Source organism: Oncorhynchus mykiss, chromosome 6 (genome assembly GCF_013265735.2).
Source record: "Oncorhynchus mykiss isolate Arlee chromosome 6, USDA_OmykA_1.1, whole genome shotgun sequence".
NCBI classification, from domain to species: domain Eukaryota; kingdom Metazoa; phylum Chordata; class Actinopteri; order Salmoniformes; family Salmonidae; genus Oncorhynchus; species Oncorhynchus mykiss.
Genome location: NC_048570.1, coordinates 9,611,023 through 9,636,783, shown reverse-complemented (window position 1 = coordinate 9,636,783; position 25,761 = coordinate 9,611,023). Strand labels below are relative to the sequence as shown.

General features: G+C 47.3%; 1 protein-coding gene across 5 annotated transcripts in view; it reads right to left on the bottom strand.

Annotated features, from left to right (window-relative positions):
- Window positions 1–1,702: 1,702 nt before the first annotated feature.
- Window positions 1,703–25,761, bottom strand: part of bmpr1ba (bone morphogenetic protein receptor, type IBa) — a 156,975-nt gene continuing 132,916 nt past the window's right edge. For all 5 annotated transcript variants that reach the window (XM_036979376.1, XM_036979379.1, XM_036979377.1 and 2 more), the window contains 10 exons: window positions 23,415–23,574; window positions 20,219–20,321; window positions 15,348–15,450; window positions 13,816–13,912; window positions 11,924–12,062; window positions 9,553–9,745; window positions 7,524–7,821; window positions 3,511–3,686; window positions 3,196–3,326; window positions 1,703–2,998 (listed from right to left, as the gene is read on the bottom strand). In XM_036979376.1, coding sequence (XP_036835271.1) covers window positions 2,873–2,998; window positions 3,196–3,326; window positions 3,511–3,686; window positions 7,524–7,821; window positions 9,553–9,745; window positions 11,924–12,062; window positions 13,816–13,912; window positions 15,348–15,450; window positions 20,219–20,321; window positions 23,415–23,574 — 1,526 coding nt within the window. In that variant the 3' untranslated portion in view covers window positions 1,703–2,872. The remainder of the gene's footprint in view (window positions 2,999–3,195; window positions 3,327–3,510; window positions 3,687–7,523; window positions 7,822–9,552; window positions 9,746–11,923; window positions 12,063–13,815; window positions 13,913–15,347; window positions 15,451–20,218; window positions 20,322–23,414; window positions 23,575–25,761) is intronic.

Sequence of the window (25,761 nt, the reverse complement as noted above, 5' to 3'; positions counted from 1 at the left end):
TGAAAAGAATAGTGTTTGACCAGATACAATGCATGTGTCCATGTCTGCTGATGATTCAACCCTGTGTCAGCAATCACAGCTAGTCAAGTCACTTCAAACCTACACAAAGAGTCGCATGTCAGTTTTATTATGGGTGGCTAGTGATAAACTAGTCCTGAACATCTCTAAAACTAAGAGCATTGTATTTGGTACAAATAATTCCCAAAATTTTAGACCTCAGCTGAATCTGATCATGAATAGTGTGGCTGTTAAGCAAGTTGAAGAGACTAAATTACTTGACGTTACCTTGTATTGTAAACTGTCATGGTCAAAACATATAGATGAAATGGTTGTAAAGATGGGGAGAGGTCTGTCCGTGATAAAGAGATGCTCTGCTTTGTTGACACCACACTCCACAAAGCAAGTCCTGCAGGCTCTAGTGTTATCTTATCTGGATTATTTCACAGCCATGTGGTCAGTTGGCCCAGAACAGAGCGGCACGGCTTGCTCTTCACTGTAATCAGAGGGCTTATATCAATACTATGCATGCCAGTCTCTCTTGGCTAAAAGTAGAGGAGACTGGACCGCATCGCTTCTTGTTTTGATAAGAAACAGTGTTGAAAATTCAAAATTGTTTTCATAATCAACTTACACACACACACACTTAACCCACCAGACATGCCACCAGGGGTCTTTTCACTAAGAAACAATGTTGAAAATTCTAAATTGTTTTCATAATCAACTTACACACACACACACTTAACCCACCAGACATGCCACCAGGGGTCTTTTCACTAAGAAACAGTGTTGAAAATTCAAAATTGTTTTCATAATCAACTTACACACACACACACACACTTAACCCACCAGACATGCCACCAGGGGTCTTTTCACTAAGAAACAGTGTTGAAAATTCAAAATTGTTTTCATAATCAACTTACACACACACACACACACACTTAACCCACCAGACATGCCACCAGGGGTCTTTTCACTAAGAAACAGTGTTGAAAATTCAAAATTGTTTTCATAATCAACTTACACACACACACACTTAACCCACCAGACATGCCACCAGGGGTCTTTTCACTAAGAAACAGTGTTGAAAATTCAAAATTGTTTTCATAATCAACTTACACACACACACACTTAACCCACCAGACATGCCACCAGGGGTCTTTTCACTGAGAAACAGTGTAGAAAATTCAAAATTGTTTTCATAATCAACTTACACACACACACACACACACACTTAACCCACCAGACATGCCACCAGGGGTCTTTTCACTAAGAAACAGTGTTGAAAATTCAAAATTGTTTTCATAATCAACTTACACACACACACACTTAACCCACCAGACATGCCACCAGGGGTCTTTTCACTGTCCCCAAATTCAGAACAAATTCAAGAAAACGTACACTATTATATAGAGCCATGATTGGATGGAACTCCCTTACATCTCAGACGGGTCAAGTGTCCCAAGTAGAGCATGGCGCTTGCAATGCCAGGGTTGTGGGTTTGATTCCCACAGGGGACCAGAATGAAACAAGTATGAAAATGTGTTCAGTCACTACTATCAGACGCTCTGGATAGGAGTGTCTGCTAACTAAAAAATGTGAACAGCAAACCTGGTTTCAGAAAGCAACACAGCGTCTCTCCCTTATTTGACCTGGATATTTTGTGTGTATTTACTGATATGTGTGACGTTGATTAGTTCTGTTCTTGTTTATAAATGTTCTGTATTATTTCATGTTGCATGTGGACCCCAGGAAGAGTAACTATCGCAACAGTTAATGGGGATCCTAATCAAATAAAAAATAACAAGTTTATATATTTGCTGTTTTCATATTTCTGGCGTTTTCATATACATTGGTTGTTTTTATTGGTCTAAGGTCAAACGCCGTCAACATTCTGACTTAAGGGAGAACTGTCCCTTTAACTAACCATGTCACTAAAGAACCTGTGTGATGTGCCTGGGGTCCCTGGTAGGGTCAAATCAGATGATAAATACCAAAGACATTGTCACCTAAATGTTTTATTGCCGATACAATTTGAATTTGAACTGATATCATTTGAATATCTTTATTTGTGGCGTACATACAAATGAAGCTACTTTTACAAATGAGGCCACAGTGAATCAGTACTCAGCACTTTATAATGTACTCATAGTGAAGAAAAAAACTCCCCTTTACCCCAGACACACCATGGTTTACCTTGGTAAACTACTGGACAACAACAGGGGTGTATTCACTAGGAACCAAACAGAAGCCAACTGGCTAAAATGGGGAGGGACTAACCTAAAATTGTCCAATAAGAAATGTTTGTTTTTGTTGAAAAACTTTTGTGGTGCAAAATGTTTTTCTACGGTTTGCACTAATAAATAACCCCAAAAATCTAAATCAACACTTGATTATGGCTTCAGATTGTCAGCTGATTCCTCCTGCTGTCATCCTGTGATACGCCTGAAGGGGTCACCCTCCACCCTCCTCATGCAGTTCCCCACCTCCCTCTTCCTCCAGCCACCACTGGCCCATCATCTAAAACTAGAGCAGCTTTCACAGAAAGCACAAATAAAACCCACTTGGCTTGTGTCCTCTTTGTCTAAGCCAACCAAACATGATCATAGCAGGTCGCTTTAAAAAGGCAATACCTGCCCCAGGTCTTCAGTATCTAAACAAGTAGTTCATCACGACAGTTCGAGGGGTTACGGGCGGTTCTCTCCTTCTCTCTGAGTGACCGTGGCCCGGGGTGAGGCTCCCTGTGGTGCACTGCTGGCTTCTGGTCCTCCTGACCCCCCATGCAGCAGAGGACTGTGGGTAGAGCGGAGCAGAGCCCTGGCTGTCGGTCCGTGGTGACGTGTTTCCCCCACGCCTGGAGTGTCCCTCCCGGCCATCACAGTTTAATATCCTGAGACTCGGACATCTTGGCCAGGGTCTTCTTGACGCGCAGTGCCGTGAGGCGAGAGGCCGGGTTGTGGGCCCAACACTCCGTCATCAACTTGCCCATCTGCCTAAGGCACTGTAGGGGGCACAACAAAACACAGTCAGCTCTAGTTTTTGGATTAACCAACGTGTGTGTGCGTGTATGTGTGTGTGTGTGTGTGTGTGCGCGCGTGCGTGTGTGTACTACACATACTCTACTGTGCGTGGTTGGTGTGTGTGTGTTTACATGCTTATGTGACTCTGTGTGTGTCTGTGTATGTGTGACTGGCTTACCTCGTCGCTAGTCCAGCGGTTGGGGAAGGAAGGTCGTAACCTCTTGATGCAGACCACCTCTCTCATGTCCTCATACGAGGGGTCAGAGGGCACCAGGTCATGGTACGGTAGCTGGTACTCCTCTACAATACCTGGAACACATAAATACCACAATGAGGATTTGATCTAATTTCGCTGCTTCCTGAGACAGTTTCCCCTAGGTACAGATCTAGGATCAGCTTTCCCTCCACAAATCCTAACCTTAACCATAATTGGGAAAAAATGCTAAACTGACACGAGATCAGCATCTAGGGTGAAACTACTTGGTTACAGTACCTCCTGAGACACAGCGCCTGGCGATCTCCCAGAGGATGAGGCCGAAGCTGTACATGTCGGCCATGATGTAGGACTGGAAGTGGTTCCTGTTGAGGCTCTCATCCAGGACTTCTGGGGGCATGTAGCGCTTGGTGCCCACCCTGGTGTTGGGAGGGATGTCCACCTCGTTGGTGTCACTGGGATGGTAGAAAGAAGAGGTAGGGATAGAGGGAGGGAGAGAGGGAGGCCATGTTAGATTAGATGAGAGAGATAGTAATGGATAGAAAAATAGAGGGAGAAATATGGAGGGAGAGAAGAACAGAGGGAGAGTTGTTAGATGAGATGAGAGAGATAGTGATGGAGAGAAGAACAGGGGAGGGATGTTAGATGAGAGAGATAGTGATGGAGGGAGAGAAGAACAGGGGAGAGATGTTAGATGAGATGAGAGAGTGATGGAGGGAGAAAAGAACAGGGGAGAGATGTTAGATGAGATGAGAGATAGTGATGGAGGGAGAGAAGAACAGGGGAGAGATGTTAGATGAGATGAGATATAGTGATGGAGGGAGAGAAGAACAGGGGAGAGATGTTAGATGAGAGAGATAGTGATGGAGGGAGAGAAGAACAGGGAGCAATGTTAGATGAGATGAGAGAGATAGTGATGGAGGGAGAGAAGAACAGGGGAGAGTTGTTAGATGAGATGAGAGATAGTGATGGAGGGAGAGAAGAACAGGGGAGAGTTGTTAGATGAGATGAGAGATAGTGATGGAGGGAGAGAAGAACAGGGGAGAGATGTTAGATGAGATGAGAGAGATAGTGATGGAGGGAGAGAAGAACAGGGGAGAGATGTTAGATGAGATGAGAGATAGTGATGGAGGGAGAGAAGAACAGGAGAGAGATGTTAGATGAGAGAGATAGTGATGAGGGAGAGAAGAACAGGGAGCAATGTTAGATGAGATGAGAGAGATAGTGATGGAGGGAGAGAAGAACAGGGGAGAGATGTTAGATGAGATGAGAGATAGTGATGGAGGGAGAGAAGAACAGGGGAGAGATGTTAGATGAGATGAGAGAGATGGTGATGGAGGGAGAGAAGAACAGGGGAGAGATGTTAGATGAGATGAGAGATAGTGATGGAGGGAGAGAGGAACAGGGGAGAGATGTTAGATGAGAGAGATAGTGATGGAGGGAGAGAAGAACAGGGGAGAGATGTTAGATGAGAGAGATAGTGTTGGAGGGAGAGAAGAACAGGGGAGAGATGTTAGATGAGAGAGATAGTGATGGAGGGAGAAGAACAGGGGAGAGTTGTTAGATGAGATGAGAGATAGTGATGGAGGGAGAGAAGAACGGGGAGCAGTGTTAGATGAGAGAGATAGTGATGGAGGGAGAGAAGAACAGGGGAGAGATGTTAGATGAGATGAGAGAGATGGTGATGGAGGGAGAGAAGAATGGGGAGCAGTGTTAGATGAGATGAGAGATAGTGATGGAGGGAGAGAAGAACAGGGGAGAGATGTTAGATGAGATGAGAGATAGTGATGGAGGGAGAGAAGAACAGGGGAGAGATGTTAGATGAGATGAGAGAGATAGTGATGGAGGGAGAAGAACAGGGGAGAGTTGTTAGATGAGATGAGAGAGATAGTGATGGAGGGAGAGAAGAACAGGGGAGAGATGTTAGATGAGATGAGAGAGATGGTGATGGAGAGAGAGAAGAACAGGGGAGAGATGTTAGATGAGATGAGAGAGATGGTGATGGAGGGAGAGAAGAACAGGGGAGAGATGTTAGATGAGATGAGAGAGATAGTGATGGAGGGAGAAGAACAGGGGAGAGATGTTAGATGAGATGAGAGAGATAGTGATGGAGGGAGAAGAACAGGGGAGAGATGTTAGATGAGATGAGAGAGATAGTGATGGAGGGAGAGAAGAACAGGGGAGAGATGTTAGATGAGATGAGAGATAGTGATGGAGGGAGAGAAGAACAGGGGAGAGATGTTAGATGAGATGAGAGAGATAGTGATGGAGGGAGAGAAGAACAGGGGAGAGATGTTAGATGAGATGAGAGAGATAGTGATGGAGGGAGAGAAGAACAGGGGAGAGATGTTAGATGAGAGAGATAGTGATGGAGGGAGAAGAACAGGGGAGAGATGTTAGATGAGATGAGAGAGATAGTGATGGAGGGAGAAGAACAGGGGAGAGATGTTAGATGAGATGAGAGATAGTGATGGAGGGAGAGAAGAACAGGGGAGAGATGTTAGATGAGATGAGAGAGATGGTGATGGAGGGAGAGAAGAACAGGGGAGAGATGTTAGATGAGAGAGATAGTGATTGAGGGAGAAGAACAGGGGAGAGATGTTAGATGAGATGAGAGAGATAGTGATGGAGGGAGAAGAACAGGGGAGAGATGTTAGATGAGATGAGAGAGATAGTGATGGAGGGAGAAGAACAGGGGAGAGATGTTAGATGAGATGAGATAGATAGTGATGGAGGGAGAGAAGAACAGGGGAGAGATGTTAGATGAGAGAGATAGTGATGGAGGGAGAGGAACAGGGGAGAGATGTTAGATGAGAGAGATAGTGATGGAGGGAGAAGAACAGGGGAGAGATGTTAGATGAGATGAGAGAGATAGTGATGGAGGGAGAAGAACAGGGGAGAGATGTTAGATGAGATGAGAGAGATAGTGATGGAGGGAGAAGAACAGGGGAGAGATGTTAGATGAGATGAGAGAGATAGTGATGGAGGGAGAAGAACATGGGAGAGTTGTTAGATGAGATGAGAGAGATAGTGATGGAGGGAGAAGAACAGGGGAGAGATGTTAGATGAGATGAGAGAGATAGTGATGGAGGGAGAAGAACAGGGGAGAGATGTTAGATGAGATGAGAGAGATAGTGATGGAGGGAGAAGAACAGGGGAGAGTTGTTAGATGAGATGAGAGAGATAGTGATGGAGGGAGAAGAACAGGGGAGAGATGTTAGATGAGATGAGAGAGATAGTGATGGAGGGAGAAGAACAGGGGAGAGATGTTAGATGAGATGAGAGAGATAGTGATGGAGGGAGAAGAACAGGGGAGAGATGTTAGATGAGATGAGAGAGATAGTGATGGAGGGAGAAGAACAGGGGAGAGTTGTTAGATGAGATGAGAGAGATAGTGATGGAGGGAGAAGAACAGGGGAGAGATGTTAGATGAGATGAGAGAGATAGTGATGGAGGGAGAAGAACAGGGGAGAGATGTTAGATGAGATGAGAGAGATAGTGATGGAGGGAGAAGAACAGGGGAGAGTTGTTAGATGAGATGAGAGAGATAGTGATGGAGGGAGAAGAACAGGGGAGAGATGTTAGATGAGATGAGAGAGATAGTGATGGAGGGAGAAGAACAGGGGAGAGATGTTAGATGAGATGAGAGAGATAGTGATGGAGGGAGAAGAACAGGGGAGAGTTGTTAGATGAGATGAGAGAGATAGTGATGGAGGGAGAAGAACAGGGGAGAGATGTTAGATGAGATGAGAGAGATAGTGATGGAGGGAGAAGAACAGGGGAGAGATGTTAGATGAGATGAGAGAGATAGTGATGGAGGGAGAAGAACAGGGGAGAGATGTTAGATGAGATGAGAGAGATAGTGATGGAGGGAGAAGAACAGGGGAGAGATGTTAGATGAGAGAGATAGTGATGGAGGGAGAAGAACAGGGGAGAGATATTAGATGAGATGAGAGAGATAGTGATGGAGGGAGAAGAACAGGGGAGAGTTGTTAGATGAGATGAGAGAGATAGTGATGAGGGAGAAGAACAGGGGAGAGTTGTTAGATGAGATGAGAGAGATGGTGATGGAGGGAGAAGAACACAGGGAGACCATGTTATATTTGATTTTTTTGTTTGTTTAGTTTTTAATTAAATTTTCCTATTTGTATTTCCATTAACCTTTTCAACTTATTGTTGTCCATTGTGACACTATGATACTCTCATGCAAATAGTTTGGTTGAATGGAATTAATCAATTATGAGGGACAATCGATCGACTGGCACGCACACAATAACCCTCTCCCTCCCTACCTGATGAATTTGACGGCCAGGCCCAGGTCAGCGATGCAGCAGGCTCCATTCTTCTTCACCAGGATGTTCTTGCTCTTCAGGTCTCTGTGGGCGATGGCCGGCTTGCCCTGGGTACCAAAGATCTCTGTGTGGAGGTGACAGAGGCCCGAGACTGAGGAGTAGGCCAGTCGCAGCATGGCCTTGGTGTCCAGCGTGGTGGACTTGAGGTAGTCGTACAGAGAGCCACCCTCATGGTAGTCTGTGATCAGGTAGAGCTGGGTCCACGAGCCTGTTCCCTTGATGTCAGCCGCTATGAAGCCTGATGGACACAAGGGAAGGTGAGCGATATGGAACTGAGGAACATGTTGGCACTATTATAGCATTACAGTATACATACAGAGAATTCGGAAAGTATTCAGACCCCTTCCCTTTTTACAAATTTTGTTACATTACAGCCCAATTTTAAAATGGATTAAATAAAAAATGATCGTCATCAATCTACACACAATACCCCATAATGACATCACAATACCCCATAATGACATCACAATACCCCATAATGACATCACAATACCCCATAATGACATCACAATACCCCATAATGACATCACAATACCCCATAATGACAAAGTGAACAGGTTTTTTTTATACATTTTTGCAAATGTATTAAAAATAAAACAGAACTGACTTGTTTACATAAATATTCAGACCCTTTGCTATGAGACTCAAAATTGAGCTCAGGTGCATCCTGTTTCTATTGATCATCCTTGAGATGTTTCTACAACTTGATTGGAGTCTACTGTACCTGTGGTAAATTCCATTGATTGGACATGATTTGGAAAGGCACACACCTGTCTATATAAGGTCCCACAGTTGACAGTGCATGTCAGAGCAAAAACCAAGCCATGAGGTGGAAGGAATTGACCGTAGAGCTCCGAGACAGGATTGTGTCGAGGCACAGATCTGGGGAAGGGTAGCAAAACATTTCTGCAGCATTGAAGCTCCCCAAGAGCACAGTGGCCTCCATCATTCTTAAATGGAAGAAGTTGGTCAGGGAGGTGACCAAGAACCCAATGGTCACTGACAGAGCTCCAGAGTTCCTCTGTGGAGATGGGAGAACCTTCCAGAAGGACAACCATCTCTGTAGCACACCACCAATCAGGCCTTTATGGAAGAGTGGCCAGACGGAATCCACTCCTCAGTAAAAGGCACATGACAGCCCACTTGGAGTTTTCCAAAAGGCACCTGAAGAACTCTCAGATCATGAGAAACAATATTCTCTGGTCTGATGAAATCAAGATTGAACTCTTTGCCAAGCATCATGTCTGGAGGAAACCTGGCACCATCCCTACGGTGTAGCATGGTGGTGGCAGCATCATGCTGTGTGGATGTTTTTCAGCGACAGGGACTGGGAGACTAGTCAGGATCGAGGGAAAAATGAATGGAGCCAAGTACAGAGAGATCATTGATGAAAACCTGCTCCAGAGCCCTCAGGACCTGAGACTGGGGTGAAGGTTCACTTTCCAACAAGACAACGACCCTAAGCACACAGTCAAGACAACGTAGGAGTGGCTTCAGGACAAGTCTCTGAAGGTCCTTGAGTGGCCCAGACAGAGCCCGGACTTGAACCTGATCGAACATCTTTGGAGAGATCTGAAAATAGCTGTGCAGTGACGCTCCCCATCCAACCTGACAGAGCTTGAGAGAATCTGCAGAGAAGAATGGAAGAAACTCCCCAAATACATGTGTGCCAAGCTTGTAGTGTCCTACCCAAGAAGACTATGCTGTAATCGCTGCCAAAGATGCTTCAACAAAGTACTGAGTAAAGGGTCTGAATACTTATGTAAATGTGATATTTCTGTTTTTTTATATACCTTTGAAAAAATAAAAAACGTTTTTTGCTTTGTCATTATGGGGTATTGTGTGTATATTGCAAAAAAATAAATAAAATAAAAACATTTTATAATAAGGCTGTATTTGGAAAAAGTCGAGGGGTCTGAATACTTTCCGAATGCATTGTGTATCTCACACAGCCACTCTCTCTCCTTACACAGTATGTTCTCGTGTCTCATGAGGACAGTCTGGTAAATCTCAGTCTCTCTGAACCAGCTGGCCTCTTCGGTGGTGAAGAAGACTTTGACGGCCACCCTCTCTCCTCTCCACTTGCCCATCCACACCTCTCCGTAGCGGCCCTTTCCAATCTGCTTAACCATCTGAATCTGCTTGGCTATGGTGCGCTGCACCTGGGAGGAGGAGCAGAGGGGAGGAGGGCGATGTCAGACAAGGTTCCTTCACATTGGTGGTAGATGAGGGGAGTTTCCCCCTACTGTGTGGTAGATGAGGGGAGTTTCCCCCTATTGTGTGGTAGATGAGGGGAGTTTCCCCCTACTGTGTGGTAGATGAGGGGAGTTTCCCCCGACTGTGTGGAAGATGAGGGGAGTTTCCCCCTACTGTGTGATAGATGAGAGGAGTTTCCCCCTACTGTGTGGTAAATGAGGGGAGTTTCTCACTACTGTGTGGTAGATGAGGGGAGTTTCCCCCTACTGTGTGGTAGATGAGGAGAGTTTCCCCCTACTGTGTGGTAGATGAGGGGAGTTTCCCCCTATTGTGTGGTAGATGAGGGGAGTTTCCCCCTACTGTGTGGTAGATGAGGGGAGTTTCCCCCGACTGTGTGGAAGATGAGGGGAGTTTCCCCCTACTGTGTGATAGATGAGAGGAGTTTCCCCCTACTGTGTGGTAAATGAGGGGAGTTTCTCCCTACTGTGTGGTAGACGAGGGGAGTTTCCCCCTACTGTGTGGTAGATGAGGAGAGTTTCCCCCTACTGTGTGGTAAATGAGGGGAGTTTCTCCCTACTGTGTGGTAGATGAGGGGAGTTTCCCCCTACTGTGTGGTAGATGAGGGGAGTTTCCCCGTACTGTGTGGTAGATGAGGGGAGTTTCCCCCGACTGTGTGGTAGATGAGGGGAGTTTCCCCCTACTGTGTGGTAGATGAGGAGAGTTTCCCCCTACTGTGTGGTAGATGAGGAGAGTTTCCCCCTACTGGGTGGTAGATGAGGAGAGTTTCCCCCTACTGTGTGGTAGATGAGGGGAGTTTCCCCCACTGTGTGGTAGATGAGGGGAGTTTCCCCCTACTGGGTGGTAGATGAGAGGAGTTTCCCCCTACTGTGTGGTAGATGAGGGGAGTTTCCCCTTACTATGTGGTAGAGGAGGGGAGTTCCCCCCTACTGTGTGGTAGATGAGGGGAGTTTCCCCCACTGTGTGGTAGACGAGGGGAGTTTCCCCCTACTGTGTGGTAGATGAGGGGAGTTTCCCCCTACTGTGTGGTAGATGAGGGGAGTTTCCCCCTACTGTGTGGTAGAGGAGGGGAGTTTTATGTGTGGATTAATTGGCGGAGTAGAGGACCTTGTGCATTTCAGGTAAAATAACAACTCAATGTTTATATCCCAGGACAAATTATCTAGCAACAGCAAGCTAGCGAAATAGGACAAATTATCTAGTAACAGCAAGCTAGCTAAATTGCCATAAAGGTTTAATGCTTTTCGACCTGTCCCCAAATTAATGTAATTGGTTCAGAGTTTGTTGTGATATTTTAACCTGCGTGTCGTGATCGCGTTTGGTGTGGGGGGGGGGGGGGGGCAAAATACATTTATGCACGATGGCGCACGATGGCGCACGATGGCGCACGCGCGCAGCCGGTTTGGGTTCCGTGTTAGGCTTTCTCTGGCCCAGAACGCACACAAAAAGTGTTAGGCTTTCTCTGGCCCAGAATGCACTGAAGTGGTGCTGAAGTGACGTGCAACACACACGTGGCAAAATGGTTGTGATACAATGGAGAGTTTTTCCTGCACAAAAATAATTACAAAAGCGTTGTGGAGACACAGCTCATGTGTAAACATTTTTGTACAGACTGACAAACCCTCTGTCGTAGCACAAACATATCAGTCGTATCATTGTGTTGTTCATCAGTTGTACTACCTGGGTGTGTGGGTGTCCTTCAAATATCTCCTTTCTCCTGAAGTGTACACTCCTTCACTACTTCCTACAAACCCTTCTCCTGAAGTGTACACTCCTTCACTACTTCCTACAAACCCTTCTCCTGAAGTCTACACTCCTTCACTACTTCCTACAAACCCTTCTCCTGAAGTGTACACTCCTTCACTACTTCCTACAAACCCTTCTCCTGAAGTCTACACTCCTTCACTACTTCCTACAAACTCTTCTCCTGAAGTATACACTCCTTCACTACTTGCCACAAATCCAAAGTATTGCATTGGTCTAGACATGGGCTAGTGAGAGTTTTCACAGTGTTTCTTACACCAGTCATTTCTTTTACAATCGGTGAAGGGACGTGATTAAATCCAGACTTAGGGAGGATACAACTAGTGAGCTGGTGGTAGAGGGATGCAGTGTGTGTAACATACCAGCAGGGGGAGACCTGAGCCACTGCCTGAACTCTGGGACTGTTCTATAAGGTCTCTGAGAGACTCTCCCGGAGGGATGTAGGACTCATTCTGCTCCAGACCAATGCTGTAGCGCGGCCCAGACTCCTGGCGCTTGTACCTGCAGCACAGCCAAACACACACACACATCAGTATACATCAAACAACCCTTTAATGTGAGTAGTCTGTATGTAATATCAGAATTCTGGATGATTCCAACATTGACTAGAAAACATGTCATATCAGAGATATATGATTCTTCGTTGTGTTCAATTATCTTCATTCAAAGTACAAACAATACTTTTCCTGTGGATTCATCAGACAAAACAGAAACACAATAAAAGAACAGTCTTTTTAAAATGCATTTGTTCCCAAAGTGGAATTAATATTTTAAGTACGGATGAACAAATAGACTGTGCATGTACTGGGAATATCCTTATTCATAACATGGGTAAGCGGTCATTCTAGAAAAGGACTAAACCTGGACTAGGACCTAACCCTGTTCCTGGAGAGTTACCGTCCTGTAGGTTTTAACTCCAACCCTGTTCCTGGAGAGTTACCGTCCTGTAGGTTTTAACTCCAACCCTGTTCCTGGAGATCTACCGTCCTGTAGGTTTTAACTCCAACCCTGTTCCTGGAGATCTACCGTCCTGTAGGTTTTAACTCCAACCCTGTTCCTGGAGAGCTACCGTTCTGTAGGTTTTAACTCCAACCCTGTTCCTGGAGAGCTACCGTCCTGTAGGTTTTAATTACAACCCTGTTCCTGGAGAGCTACCGTTCTGTAGGTTTTAACTCCAACCCTGTTCCTGGAGAGTTACCGTTCTGTAGGTTTTAACTCCAACCCTGTTCCTGGAGAGCTACCGTCCTGTAGGTTTTAACTCCAACCCTGTTCCTGGAGAGTTACCGTTCTGTAGGTTTTAACTCCAACCCTGTTCCTGGAGAGTTACCGTCCTGTAGGTTTTAACTCCAACCCTGTTCCTGGATAGTTACCGTCCTGTAGGTTTTAACTGCAACCCTGTTCCTGGAGAGCTACCGTTCTGTAGGTTTTAACTCCAACCCTGTTCCTGGAGAGTTACCGTTCTGTAGGTTTTAACTCCAACCCTGTTCCTGGAGAGTTACCGTCCTGTAGGTTTTAACTCCAACCCTGTTCCTGGAGAGCTACCGTCCTGTCCTGTAGGTTTTAACTCCAACCCTGTTCCTGGAGAGCTACCGTCCAGTAGGTTTTCACTCCAACCCTGTTCCTGGAGAGCTACCGTCCTGTAGGTTTTAACTCCAACCCTGTTCCTGGAGAGCTGCCGTCCTGTAGGTTTTAACTCCAACCCTGTTCCTGGAGAGCTACCGTTCTGTAGGTTTTAACTCCAACCCTGTTCCTGGAGAGCTACCGTCCAGTAGGTTTTAACTCCAACCCTGTTCCTGGAGAGCTACCGTTCTGTAGGTTTTAACTCCAACCCTGTTCCTGGAGAGATACCATCCTATAGGCTTTAACTCCAACCCTGTTCCTGGAGATCTACCCTCCAGTAGGTTTTAACTCCAACCCTGTTCCTGGAGAGCTACCGTCCTGTAGGTTTTAACTCCAACCCTGTTCCTGGAGAGTTACCATCCTGTAGGTTTTAACTCCAACCCTGTTCCTGGAGAGCTACCGTCCTGTAGGTTTTAACTCCAACCCTGTTCCTGGAGAGCTACCGTCCTGTAGGTTTTAACTCCAACCCTGTTCCTGGAGAGCTACCCTACAGTAGGTTTTCACTCCAGAACCTACAGGACGGTAGCTCTCCAGGAACAGGGTTGGAGTGAAAACCTACTGGAGGGTAGCTCTCCAGGAACAGGGTTGAGCAGCCCTGTTCTAAAACGTTCTCTCGAGGCTAACTGAGTCTCACCTGAAGTAGCAGAACATAACGATGAGAGCCAGGATGATGCTGCACACAGTGACGGAGATTAGCAGAGCCATGTGGTGAATGTTCCCATCTGCATAATCTACAGAGAGAGGGAGAGGGGGGTGAGAGAGAGAGAGTGGAGCGAGAGAGGGGGGGAGGGGGAGAGGGCGAGGAGGAGGGGAAGAGTTGGAGAGAGAGGGGAGTGAGAGAGGGCGGGAAGGAGGGTTTTAGGGGGAGAGAGAGGAGGAGGAGAGAGAGGGGGGGAGGGGGAGAGGGTGGGGAGGAGGGTTTGAGGGGGAGAGAGAGGAGGAGGAGAGAGAGGGGAGTGAGAGAGGGCGGGAAGGAGGGTTTGAGGGGGAGAGAGAGGAGGAGGAGAGAGAGGGGAGTGAGAGAGGGCGGGAAGGGGGGTTTGAGGGGGAGAGAGAGGAGGAGGAGGAGAGAGAGGAGGAGGAGAGAGAGGGGAGTGAGAGAGGGCGGGAAGGAGGGTTTGAGGGGGAGAGAGAGGAGGAGGAGGAGAGAAGAAACAGGGGGAGAGAGAGGAGGAGGAGGAGAGAAGAAACAGGGGGAGAGAGGAGGAGAGAGAGGGGAGAGAGAGGAGGAGGAGGAGAGAAGAAACAGGGGGAGAGAGAGGAGGAGAGGAGGAGGAGGAGAGAAGAAACAGGGGGAGAGAGAGGAGGAGGAGAGAGAGGAGGAGGAGAGAAGAAACAGGGGGAGAGAGTAATAACGGATCACTTCATATAAGTAACAGATCAGATATTCAATACAAACACATCCCTTTGGAAATAGACAACAGTCAAAAACAGTCATCATTAGGTCATGTTATTTCAAGGTTCTTTATTGTTAATCCAGCATGTTATACTCTCTCTCAGTTCCACACACACAGTGGTGTCCCCAGGGACCAGAGTGAACTAGCTGAGGGAACCCTAGCCCTGATCGATAGGATCTCTTCCTGAAGCACGCTTCTCGAGTTTCAGATTGATGACACTGCTGGCCATGTCCGTTGGGAGTTCTGCTTTCTCTGGGACTCTAGTCTTACTGCCACACCTACACACACACACCCACACACCCACACCCACACACCCACACACACACACACACACACACGACCTGCCGTTGTGTGTGAAGTCCAACACATCCTTTCAGTCTGACACACACACACACGTGTACACACACAAAAAAGAACTGAAGAAATATATCTAGTTTTGGGACTTCTACAGAAACCCTAGCTAGTGATCTCTTGGGCCGATTGTGGGCCAATCACTGCAGAAGAGCGGAGCTTTGGAGCTGACTTTACCGCCTCCATTTCACCTGCTTCTCTCACTGGTGACTCGCTGACACTGTCACCTCGCTGGGCCCTGACATGGTCACTGGTGACTCGCTGGGCCCTGACATGGTCACTGGTGACTCGCTGGGCCCTGCCACTGGTAACTCGCTGACACTGTTACCTCGCTGGGCCCTGACATGGTCACTGGTAACTCGCTGTCACTGGTCACTTCTATCTGTGTATGTGAGTGTGTGTGTATAAAGTATATTACTGGGTGTTTTGAGTGGGGGCAAGGTGGGGTGCAGGTCTTTGTTGCAGTAGTCCTGGTCAGTACAGCACTCCAGGGATCTTCTCAGTCGGGAGTTGCCTGTGTCCTGGAAGCACAATTACATCATATGAATGCATTAGATACTGTTGCTGTTCAATTTCTCACACTGTTCCCACAAGTGTAGCAACTTTCATGCTTTTATGAAAATGTTTTGACCCAAGATGGGCAAATATCGCCTGGAGTACACCTCGTACAGACAATACATTGATGAATTGAAGATTTGTTTGTGGTGTGCTGACTACACTACATGACCGAAAGTATGTGGACACCTTGTCGAACATCTGATTCCAAATCATGGGCATTAATATGGAGTTGGTCTCCCCTTCGCTGCGAGAATAGCCTCCACAGGCTTTCCACTAGATGTTGGAACATTGCTGCAGGGACTTGCTTCCATTCAGCCACAAAAGCATTAGTGAGGTCGGGCACTGATGTTGGGAGATAAGGCCTGGCTCACAGTCTACATTCCAGTTCATCCCAAAGGTGCTCAATAGAGTTGAGGTCAGGGCTGCAGGCCAGTCAAGTTCTTCCACACCAATCTTGTCAAACCATTTCTGTATGGACCTCGCTCTGTGCACGGGGGGCATTGTCATGCTGGAACAGGAAAGGGCCTTCCCCAAACTGTTGCCACAAAGTTGGAAGCACAGAATCATCTAAAATGTTATTGAATGCTGTAGCGTTAAGATTTCCCTTCACTGGAACTAAAGGGCCTAGCACGAACCTTTGTAAAACAGCCCCAGACCATTATTTCTCCTCCACCAAACTTTATAGTTGGCACTATGCATTCGTGCAGGTAGTGTTCTCCTGACATCTGCCAAACCCAGATTCGTCCATCAGACTGCCAGATGGTGAAGAGTGACTCATCACGTCAGAGAATGCGTTTTCCACTGCTCCCGAGTCCAATGGCGACGAGCTTTACACCACTCCAGCCGACGCTTGGCATTGCGCATAGTGATCTTAGGCTTGTATGTGCTCCCGACGAACAGTTATTGTGCTGACATTGCTTCCAGAGGCAGTTTGGAACTGGGTAGTGAGTGTTGCAACCAAGGACAGACGCTTCAGCACTCAGAGGTCCCATTCTGTGAGCTTGTGTGGCCTACCACTTTGCGGCTGAGCCATTGTTGCTCCTAGACGTTTCCACTTCACAATAACGGAAATTATAGTTGACCGGGGCAGCTCTAGCGGGGCAGACATTTGACGAACTGACTCGATGGAAAGGTGGCATCCTATGACAGTGCCACGTTGAAAGTTACCGAGCTCTTCAGTAATGGCCATTCTACTGCCAATGTTTGTGTATGGAGATTGCATGGCTGTGTGCTTGATTTTATACACCCGTCATCAACTGATGTGGCTGAAATAGCCCACATATACAATATATACAAAAGTATCTCATTACCTATGGACTGTATCTACTACGAGTAATCAGCAGCCGACCTACTTTGAGAATGGATCTGAGAATCATCAATCATTATTCATTGTGATGTAATATGCTAAACGGATTCTAAAATCAGCACTCCTACTCCGAGACGATTGATACATACAGTAAGTCCCCTGATTGTGTGTGGAGGGCATTGTCTGCTTTCTACTGTGCCGTCCAGGTGGTTGGTGCTGCTGTCAGTGTCCAAAAGGTGTGGATTTACTGGTGTATGACGAAGTTACCCTACGCGCTGATCTGGGTCAGTTTTGCATTTTCTCCATTATTTGTTAAGGTTAGGATTGGTGGAGGGGAAGCTGATCCTAGATCTGTACCTAGGGGAAACTTAATCACAGAGTGGTTTCACTGTGGTAGAGTGAGGTGATTTCACTGTGGAAGAGTGAGGTGGTTTCACTGTGGTAGAGTGGAGTGGTTTCACTGTGGAAGAGTGAGGGGTGGTTTCACTGTGGTAGAGTGGAGTGGTTTCACTGTGGTAGAGTGGAGTGGTTTCACTGTGGAAGAGTGAGGGGTGGTTTCACTGTGGAAGAGTGAGGGGTGGTTTCACTGTGGAAGAGTGAGGTGGTTTCACTGTGGAATAGTGAGGTGGTTTCACTGTGGAAGAGTGAGGGGTGGTTTCACTGTGGAAGAGTGAGGGGTGGTTTCACTGTGGAAGAGTGAGGTGGTTTCACTGTGGAAGAGTGAGGTGGTTTCACTGTGGAAGAGTGAGGTGGTTTCACTGTGGAAGAGTGAGGTGGTTTCACTGTGGAAGAGTGGTTTCAGTGTGGTGGTTTCAGTGTGGTGGAGTGGTTTCAGTGTGGTAGAGTGAGGTGGTATCAGTGTGATGGAGTGGTTTCAGTGTGGTAGAGTGAGGTGGTTTCAGTGTGGTGGTTTCAGTGTGGTGGAGTGAGGTGGTATCAGTGTGATGGAGTGGTTTCAGTGTGGTAGAGTGAGGTGGTTTCAGTGTGGTGGTTTCAGTGTGGTGGAGTGGGGTGGTTTCAGTGTGGTGGAGTGGTTTCAGTGTGGTGAAGTGGGGTGGTTTCAGTATGGTGGAGCGGTTTCACTGTGGTGAAGTGGTTTCCCTGTGGTGGAGTGGTTTCAGTGTGGTAGAGCGGGCTGATTTCAGTGTGGTGGAGTGAGATGGTTTCACTGTGGTGGAGTGAGGTGGTTTCCGTGTGGTGTTTTCAGTGTGGTGGAGTGTGGTGTTTTCAGTGTGGTGGAGTGGGTTGGTTTCAGTGTGGTGGAGTGGGGTGGTCTTACTGTGGAAGAGTGAGGTGGTCTTACTGTGGAAGAGTGGTTTCAGTGTGGTGGAGTGAGGTGGTTTCAGTGTGGAAGAGTGAGGTGGTCTTACTGTAGAAGAGTGGTTTCAGTGTGGTGGAGTGAGGTGGTTTCAGTGTGGTGTTTTCAGTGTGGTAGAGTGGGGTGGTTTCAGTGTGGTGTAGTGGTTTCAGTGTGGTGGAGTGGGGTGGTTTCAGTGTGGAAGAGTGAGGTGGTCTTACTGTGGAAGAGTGAGGTGGTCTTACTGTGGAAGAGTGGTTTCAGTGTGGTGGAGTGAGGTGGTTTCAGTGTGGTGTTTTCAGTGTGGTAGAGTGGGGTGGTTTCAGTGTGGTGTAGTGGTTTCAGTGTGGTGGAGTGGGGTGGTTTCAGTGTGGAAGAGTGAGGTGGTCTTACTGTGGAAGAGTGAGGTGGTCTTTCTGTGGAAGAGTGGTTTCAGTGTGGTGGAGTGGGGTGGTTTCAGTGTGGTGTAGTGGTTTCAGTGTGGTGGAGTGGTTTCAGTGTGGTAGTGTGAGGTGGTTTCAGTGTGGTGGTTTCAGTGTGGTGGTTTCAGTGTGGTGGTTTCAGTGTGGTGGTTTCAGTGTGGTGGAGTAGGGTGGTTTCAGTGTGGTGGAATGGGGTGGTTTCAGTGGGGTGTTTTCAGTGTGGTGGAGTAGGATGGTTTCAGTGTGGTGGAGTGGGGTGTTTTCAGTGTGGTGGAGTGTGGTGTTTTCAGTGTGGTGGAGTGGGTTGGTTTCAGTGTGGTGGAGTGGGGTGGTCTTACTGTGGAAGAGTGAGGTGGTCTTACTGTGGAAGAGTGGTTTCAGTGTGGTGGAGTGAGGTGGTTTCAGTGTGGAAGAGTGAGGTGGTCTTACTGTAGAAGAGTGGTTTCAGTGTGGTGGAGTGAGGTGGTTTCAGTGTGGTGTTTTCAGTGTGGTAGAGTGGGGTGGTTTCAGTGTGGTGTAGTGGTTTCAGTGTGGTGGAGTGGGGTGGTTTCAGTGTGGAAGAGTGAGGTGGTCTTACTGTGGAAGAGTGAGGTGGTCTTACTGTGGAAGAGTGGTTTCAGTGTGGTGGAGTGAGGTGGTTTCAGTGTGGTGTTTTCAGTGTGGTAGAGTGGGGTGGTTTCAGTGTGGTGTAGTGGTTTCAGTGTGGTGGAGTGGGGTGGTTTCAGTGTGGAAGAGTGAGGTGGTCTTACTGTGGAAGAGTGAGGTGGTCTTTCTGTGGAAGAGTGGTTTCAGTGTGGTGGAGTGGGGTGGTTTCAGTGTGGTGTAGTGGTTTCAGTGTGGTGGAGTGGTTTCAGTGTGGTAGTGTGAGGTGGTTTCAGTGTGGTGGTTTCAGTGTGGTGGTTTCAGTGTGGTGGTTTCAGTGTGGTGGTTTCAGTGTGGTGGAGTAGGGTGGTTTCAGTGTGGTGGAATGGGGTGGTTTCAGTGGGGTGTTTTCAGTGTGGTGGAGTAGGATGGTTTCAGTGTGGTGGAGTGGGGTGTTTTCAGTGTGGTGGAGTATGATGGTTTCAGTGTGGTGGAGTGGGGTGGTTTCAGTGTGGTGGAGTAGGATGGTTTCAGTGTGGTGGAGTGGGGTGTTTTCAGTGTGGTGGGGTGGTTTCAGTATGGTGGAGCGGTTTCACTGTGGTGAAGTGGTTTCCCTGTGGTGGAGTGGTTTCAGTGTGGTAGAGCGGGCTGATTTCAGTGTGGTGGAGTGAGATGGTTTCACTGTGGTGGAGTGAGGTGGTTTCCGTGTGGTGTTTTCAGTGTGGTGGAGTAGGGTGTTTTCAGTGTGGTGGAGTGGGGTGTTTTCAGTGTGGTGTAGTGGTTTCAGTGTGGTGGAGTGGGGTGGTTTCAGTGTGGTGGAGTGGGGTGGTTTCACTGTGGTGGAGTGAGGTGGTTTCCGTGTGGTGTTTTCAGTGTGGTGGAGTAGGGTGTTTTCAGTGTGGTGGAGTGGGGTGTTTTCAGTGTGGTGGAGTGAGGTGGTCTTACTGTGGAAGAGTGAGGTGGTCTTACTGTGGAAGAGTGGTTTCAGTGTGGTGGAGTGGTTTCAGTGTGGTGGAGTGGGGTGTTTTCAGTGTGGTGGAGTGGTTTCAGTGTGGTGGAGTGGGGTGTTTTCAGTATGGTGGAGTGGGGTGGTTTCAGTATGGTGGAGTGTTCCTCAGACTTACCCTGCACTGGAACTCTGATCCCACCAGACCCAGACATCCTGATGTGAGGACAGGGACCCCTCCCTCCTCTTCATCCACCATGGTGAAGCAGTACCCATCCGTCCTAAATCACAACGCATCACATTACCATCTAGATCATCACAATCTACCCACACTATCACCATTACTCAGATCATTATCCGTCCTCGATAAAAAAAACAACGCATTACATTACCATCTGTAACATCATGATCAAATCAAACTTTATTTCGTACCAAAAACAAAATTCAGTACAAGGTGCTTCACATACATCATTACTATATATATGATCACCATTACTCGGATCAATAATGCATTAATAGCACCATCAATCAGCAAAAAAATTATCAATCATTTCTATTATGTCCAGCACAATGACTTCAGGTACTTATTAATAATGTACAGTGGGGAGAACAAGTATTTGAAACACTGCCGATTTTGCAGGTTTTCCTACTTACAAAGCATGTAGAGGTCTGTAATTTTTATCATAGGTACACTTCAACTGTGAGAGACGGAATCTAAAACAAAAATTCAGAAAATCACATTGTATGATTTTTAAGTAATTAATTAGCATTTTATTGCATGACATAAGTATTTGATCACCTACCAACCAGTAAGAATTCCGGCTCTCACAGACCTTAGTTTTTCTTTAAGAAGCCCTCCTGTTCTCCACTCATTACCTGTATTAACTGCACCTGTTTGAACTCGTTACCTGTATAAAAGACACCTGTCCACAAACTCAATCAAACAGACTCCAACCTCTCACAATGGCCAAAACCAGAGAGCTGTGTAAGGACATCAGGGATAAAATTGTAGACCTGCACAAGGCTGGGATGGGCTACAGGACAATAGGCAAGCAGCTTGGTGAGAAGGCAACAACTGTTGGTGCAATTATTAGAAAATGGAAGAAGTTCAAGATGACGGTCAATCACCCTCGGTCTGGGGCTCCATGCAAGATCTCACCTTGTGGGGCATCAATGATCATGAGGAAAGTGAGGGATCAGCCTAGAACTACACGGCAGGACCTGGTCAATGACCTGAAGACAGCTGGGACCACAGTCTCAAAGAAAACCATTAGTAACTCACTACGTCGTCATGGATTAAAATCCTGCAGGGCACGCAAGATCCCCCTGCTCAAGCCAGCGCATGTCCAGGCCCGTCTGAAGTTTGCCAATGACCATCTGGATGATCCAAAGGAGGAATGGGAGAATGTCATGTGGTCTGAAGAGACAAAAATAGAGCTTTTTGTTCTAAACTCCACTCGCCGTGTTTGGAGGAAGAAGAAGGATGAGTACAACCCCAAGAACACCATCCCAACTGTGAAGCATGGAGGTGGAAACATCATTCTTTGGGGATGATTTTCTGCAAAGAGGACAGGACGACTGCACCGTATTGAAGGGAGGATGGCCATGTGTCGCAAGATCTTAGCCAACAACCTCCTTCCCTCAGTAAGAGCATTGAAGATGGGTTGTGGCTGGGTCTTCCAGCATGACAACGACCCGAAACACACAGCCAGGGCAACTAAGGAGTGGCTCCGTAAGAAGCATCTCAAGGTCCTGGAGTGGCCTAGCCAGTCTCCAGACCTGAACCCAATAGAACATCTTTGGAGGGAGCTGAAAGTCCGTATTGCCCAGCGACAGCCCCGAAACCTGAAGGATCTGGAGAAGGTCTGTATGGAGGATTGGGCCAAAATCCCTGCTGCAGTGTGTGCAAACCTGGTCAAGAACTACAGAAAACGTATGATCTCTGTAATTGCAAACAAAGGTTTCTGTACCAAATATTAAATTCTGCTTTTCTGATGTATCAAATACTTATGTCATGCAATAAAATGCAAATTAATTACTTAAAAATCATACAATGTGATTTTCTGGATTTTTGTTTTAGATTCCGTCTCTCACAGTTGAAGTGTACCTATGATAAAAAGTAATGACCTCTACATGCTTTGTAAGTAGGAAAACCTGCAAAATCGTCAGTGTATCAAATACTTGTTCTCCCCACTGTATATTATCAACAGCTTCATCTAATTAATTAGTGATCGGGGCTAATTAGTCAAATGTTGTGAGTACTATTCACAACTGGTGTGTGTGTGTGTGTACACGGTTTACTATACTTGTGATTATCAGAAGGACAAGAATAGTGAGCCAACAAAAATTCTGGAGAAGTGATGACATTTTACCGGTCCTCACTTGTAAAAAGTCTTAGGGGTTTAGGTTTAGGGGAAAAAGGGATTTTGAATGGGAATTAATTTTTGGTTCCCAAAAAGTCCTCACAGGGTGAGATATTAGCCCAGAGGACTTCTGTTTCATGACGTTAATGATGAATTCATGTTATAGTCAAAGTTGGCAAGAGACAGAGTAATTAGCCACGGGTGTTATTGTGTGTGACAGCTTGTGCGTTAAACTAATTAGCACAGCACATCAGGCAATAATATAGAACGTCAGGGAATATTTGAGGGTTGAGTTGCTAAGGGGAAAACACATCGACAGGGAACATGTCAGCGAGCAAGCGCCACACACCCTGCTAAGTTTTCACTCCAAACAAACTGCATGTGGCAGAACAATACACATGAAACTGTTAAATCATACTGTAAGTATACTAGCAAGGTGAAGTACTGAAACACGTTTTCTTCCATGGTTATCAATACAGCCTAAGGAGAGAATGAAAGTGGCCCATACTCACAAATCGTTTAAACATGCTGGTCTAGGATCAGTTTACCCTTTTAGATCATAAGTAATAAGATTATATGGACCGAGAGGACCTGATCTGAGATCAGCACTGTGAATGTGGATGGGCCAGAGTGTTGGATCTGCATGTGCAAGATGAGCATCAAATATATGCGTAGGATATAGTGTGTGTGTTTGGTTTTACTATCCTTATGGGTACCAGAAGTCCTCACGAGGATAGTAAAACAAGGAATTCGGGACAAGTGGGGACATTTCACCAGTCCCCACAAAGAAAAAGGCTATTTTAGGGTTAGGGTTTTCGTTTAGGAGTTAAAGAAAATATGATTTTGTAATGGGAATCAATTGTTTGGTCCCCACAAGGATAGTAAAATAAATGTGTGTGTGTGTGTGTGTGTGTGTGTGTGTGTGTGTGAGAGAGAGAGTACATTCGTGAGTGCATGTGTGCGCATACATCCGTGTGTGTGTGTGTATATGTGTGTGTGTTGGGCCCACACCTGCAGGTGTTGTTGGTGGAGTCCTCAGGACAGTGGTGATAGCAGTAACACCAGAGCTGTCGCTGGGGCAGGGCTGGGGCTGTGCTCCCACTGGCGTCCTTTTCACTGTCCACCACCGCCTTCCCCAAAGTCCTCAGCAACATACTGTCCAGAACGTTAGCTATAAGGACAGGACACAGAGAGACAGAGGGTTAGATTTAGGATTCACAAGCAACAACCTCAATTAGAATGTTAGCAACAAGGACAGGACACAGAGAGACAGAGGGTTAGACTTAGGATTCACAAGCAACAATCACACCTTCATTAGTTTGGTCACAAAAACAAGTCATTGGGATGGGCTGGGGTTGGGATGGGCTGGGGTTGGGATGGGCTGGGGTTGGGATGGGGTTGGGATGGGATGGGCTGGGGTTGGGTTGGGCTGGGGTTGGGATGGGCTGGGCTGGGGTTGGGATGGGCTGGGGTTGGGATGGGGTTGAGATGGGCTGGGCTGGGGTTGGGATGGGATGGGCTGGGGTTGGGATGGGCTGGGCTGGGGTTGAGATGGGCTGGGCTGGGGTTGGGATGGGATGGGCTGGGGTTGGGATGGGCTGGGGTTGGGATGGGCTGGGGTTGGGATGGGATGGGCTGGGCTGGGGTTGGGATGGGATGGGCTGGGGTTGGGATGGGCTGGGCTGGGGTTGAGATGGGCTGGGCTGGGGTTGGGATGGGCTGGGCTGGGGTTGGGATGGGCTGGGCTGGGGTTGAGATGGGATGGGATGGGCTGGGGTTGGGATGGGATGGGCTGGGGTTGGGATGGGCTGGGCTGGGGTTGAGATGGGCTGGGCTGGGGTTGGGATGGGCTGGGCTGGGGTTGGGATGGGCTGGGGTTGGGATGGGCTGGGCTGGGGTTGGGATGGGCTGGGCTGGGCTGGGCTGGGGTTGGGATGGGCTGGGCTGGGCTGGGGCTGGGATGGGATGGGCTGGGGCTGGGATGGGATGGGCTGGGGCTGGGATGGGCTGGGCTGGGGTTGGGATGGGCTGGGCTGGGCTGGGATGGGCTGGGGCTGGGATGGGGTTGGGATGGGCTGGGCTGGGGCTGGGATGGGATGGGCTGGGCTGGGGATGGGGATGGGATGGGGTTGGGATGGGGTTGAGATGGGCTGGATTCAACATTTGTTTTTGTTTCTCATTGATTATAGTGTTGTTGTACAAGTCAATAATAAACAGCTGTTCACAAAAAAAAAAGAGGTTACATGGCAAAGTCTTGGAAGTCGTATTCTAAAATAGTTACACCCAAGTAGCCATTGTTGTTCTATAGTCTCCAGCGTTTCCTACACACACATCCCGGTTCAAAAGAGCACCTGTTTGTCACATCAGGAGAAGAAAGTGGAAGTGTTCTAAATAGTATCCTGCACACTACTTTTAACAAGAGCCCTATGGACCCGGTTCAAAAGCAGTGCAGACTATAGGGAATATGATGCCATTTGGGACGCAGAACTTTCATTCATACGTTAGGGGGTTTTCATTCATTCTGGCACACTCATTCAGACCAGATGCTTCACAGCTGCATCGTGGAGATCGTCCAAAAAAATAAAAAAGTAAGTGTCCTTCCTTGTTACAATAAACACTAGCAGTCATACGATACCCACTCCAAAGATTGACTTCACACCGATCAAATGGTCCAATCTGTCAACAGCGGAAGAGCTTTCCAGACAGAGTGGAAGACCGTGGAAGCAGGTAGCCAAAAGAAGTAGGACATTATCCTTATTATGTATAGACAACAGCTTTACAGAAAGCCTTGTCCCTTAATATGTATTCGGCATATACACTGAGTGTACAAAACATTAGGAACACCTTCCTAATATTGTGTTGCACCCCCAATCTGCCCGCAGAATTGCCTCGTCTAGGCATGGACTCTACAAGGTGTAGAAAGAATTCCACAGGGATGCTGGTCCATGTTGACTTCAATGCTTCCCACAGTTGTGTCAAGTTGGCTGGATGTTCTTTGGGTGGTGGACCATTCTTGATACACACGGGAAACTGTTAAGCGTGAAAAACCCAGCAGCGTTGCAGTTCTTGACACAAACCGGTGCGCCTGCCTGTCACCTACTACCCTACCCCGTTCAAAAGCCCTTAAATCTTTTGTCTTATCCCTTCAGCCTCTGAATGGCACACATTCACTATCTATGTCTCAATTGTCTCAAGGTGTACAAATCCTTCTTTAACCCTTCTCCTCTCCTTCATCTACACTGATTGAAGTGGATTTAACAAGTGACATCAATAAGGGATCATAGCTTTCACCTGGATTCACCTGATCAGTAGTCTGGTACGTCATGGAAAGAGCAGGTGTTCCTAATGTTTTATCTAC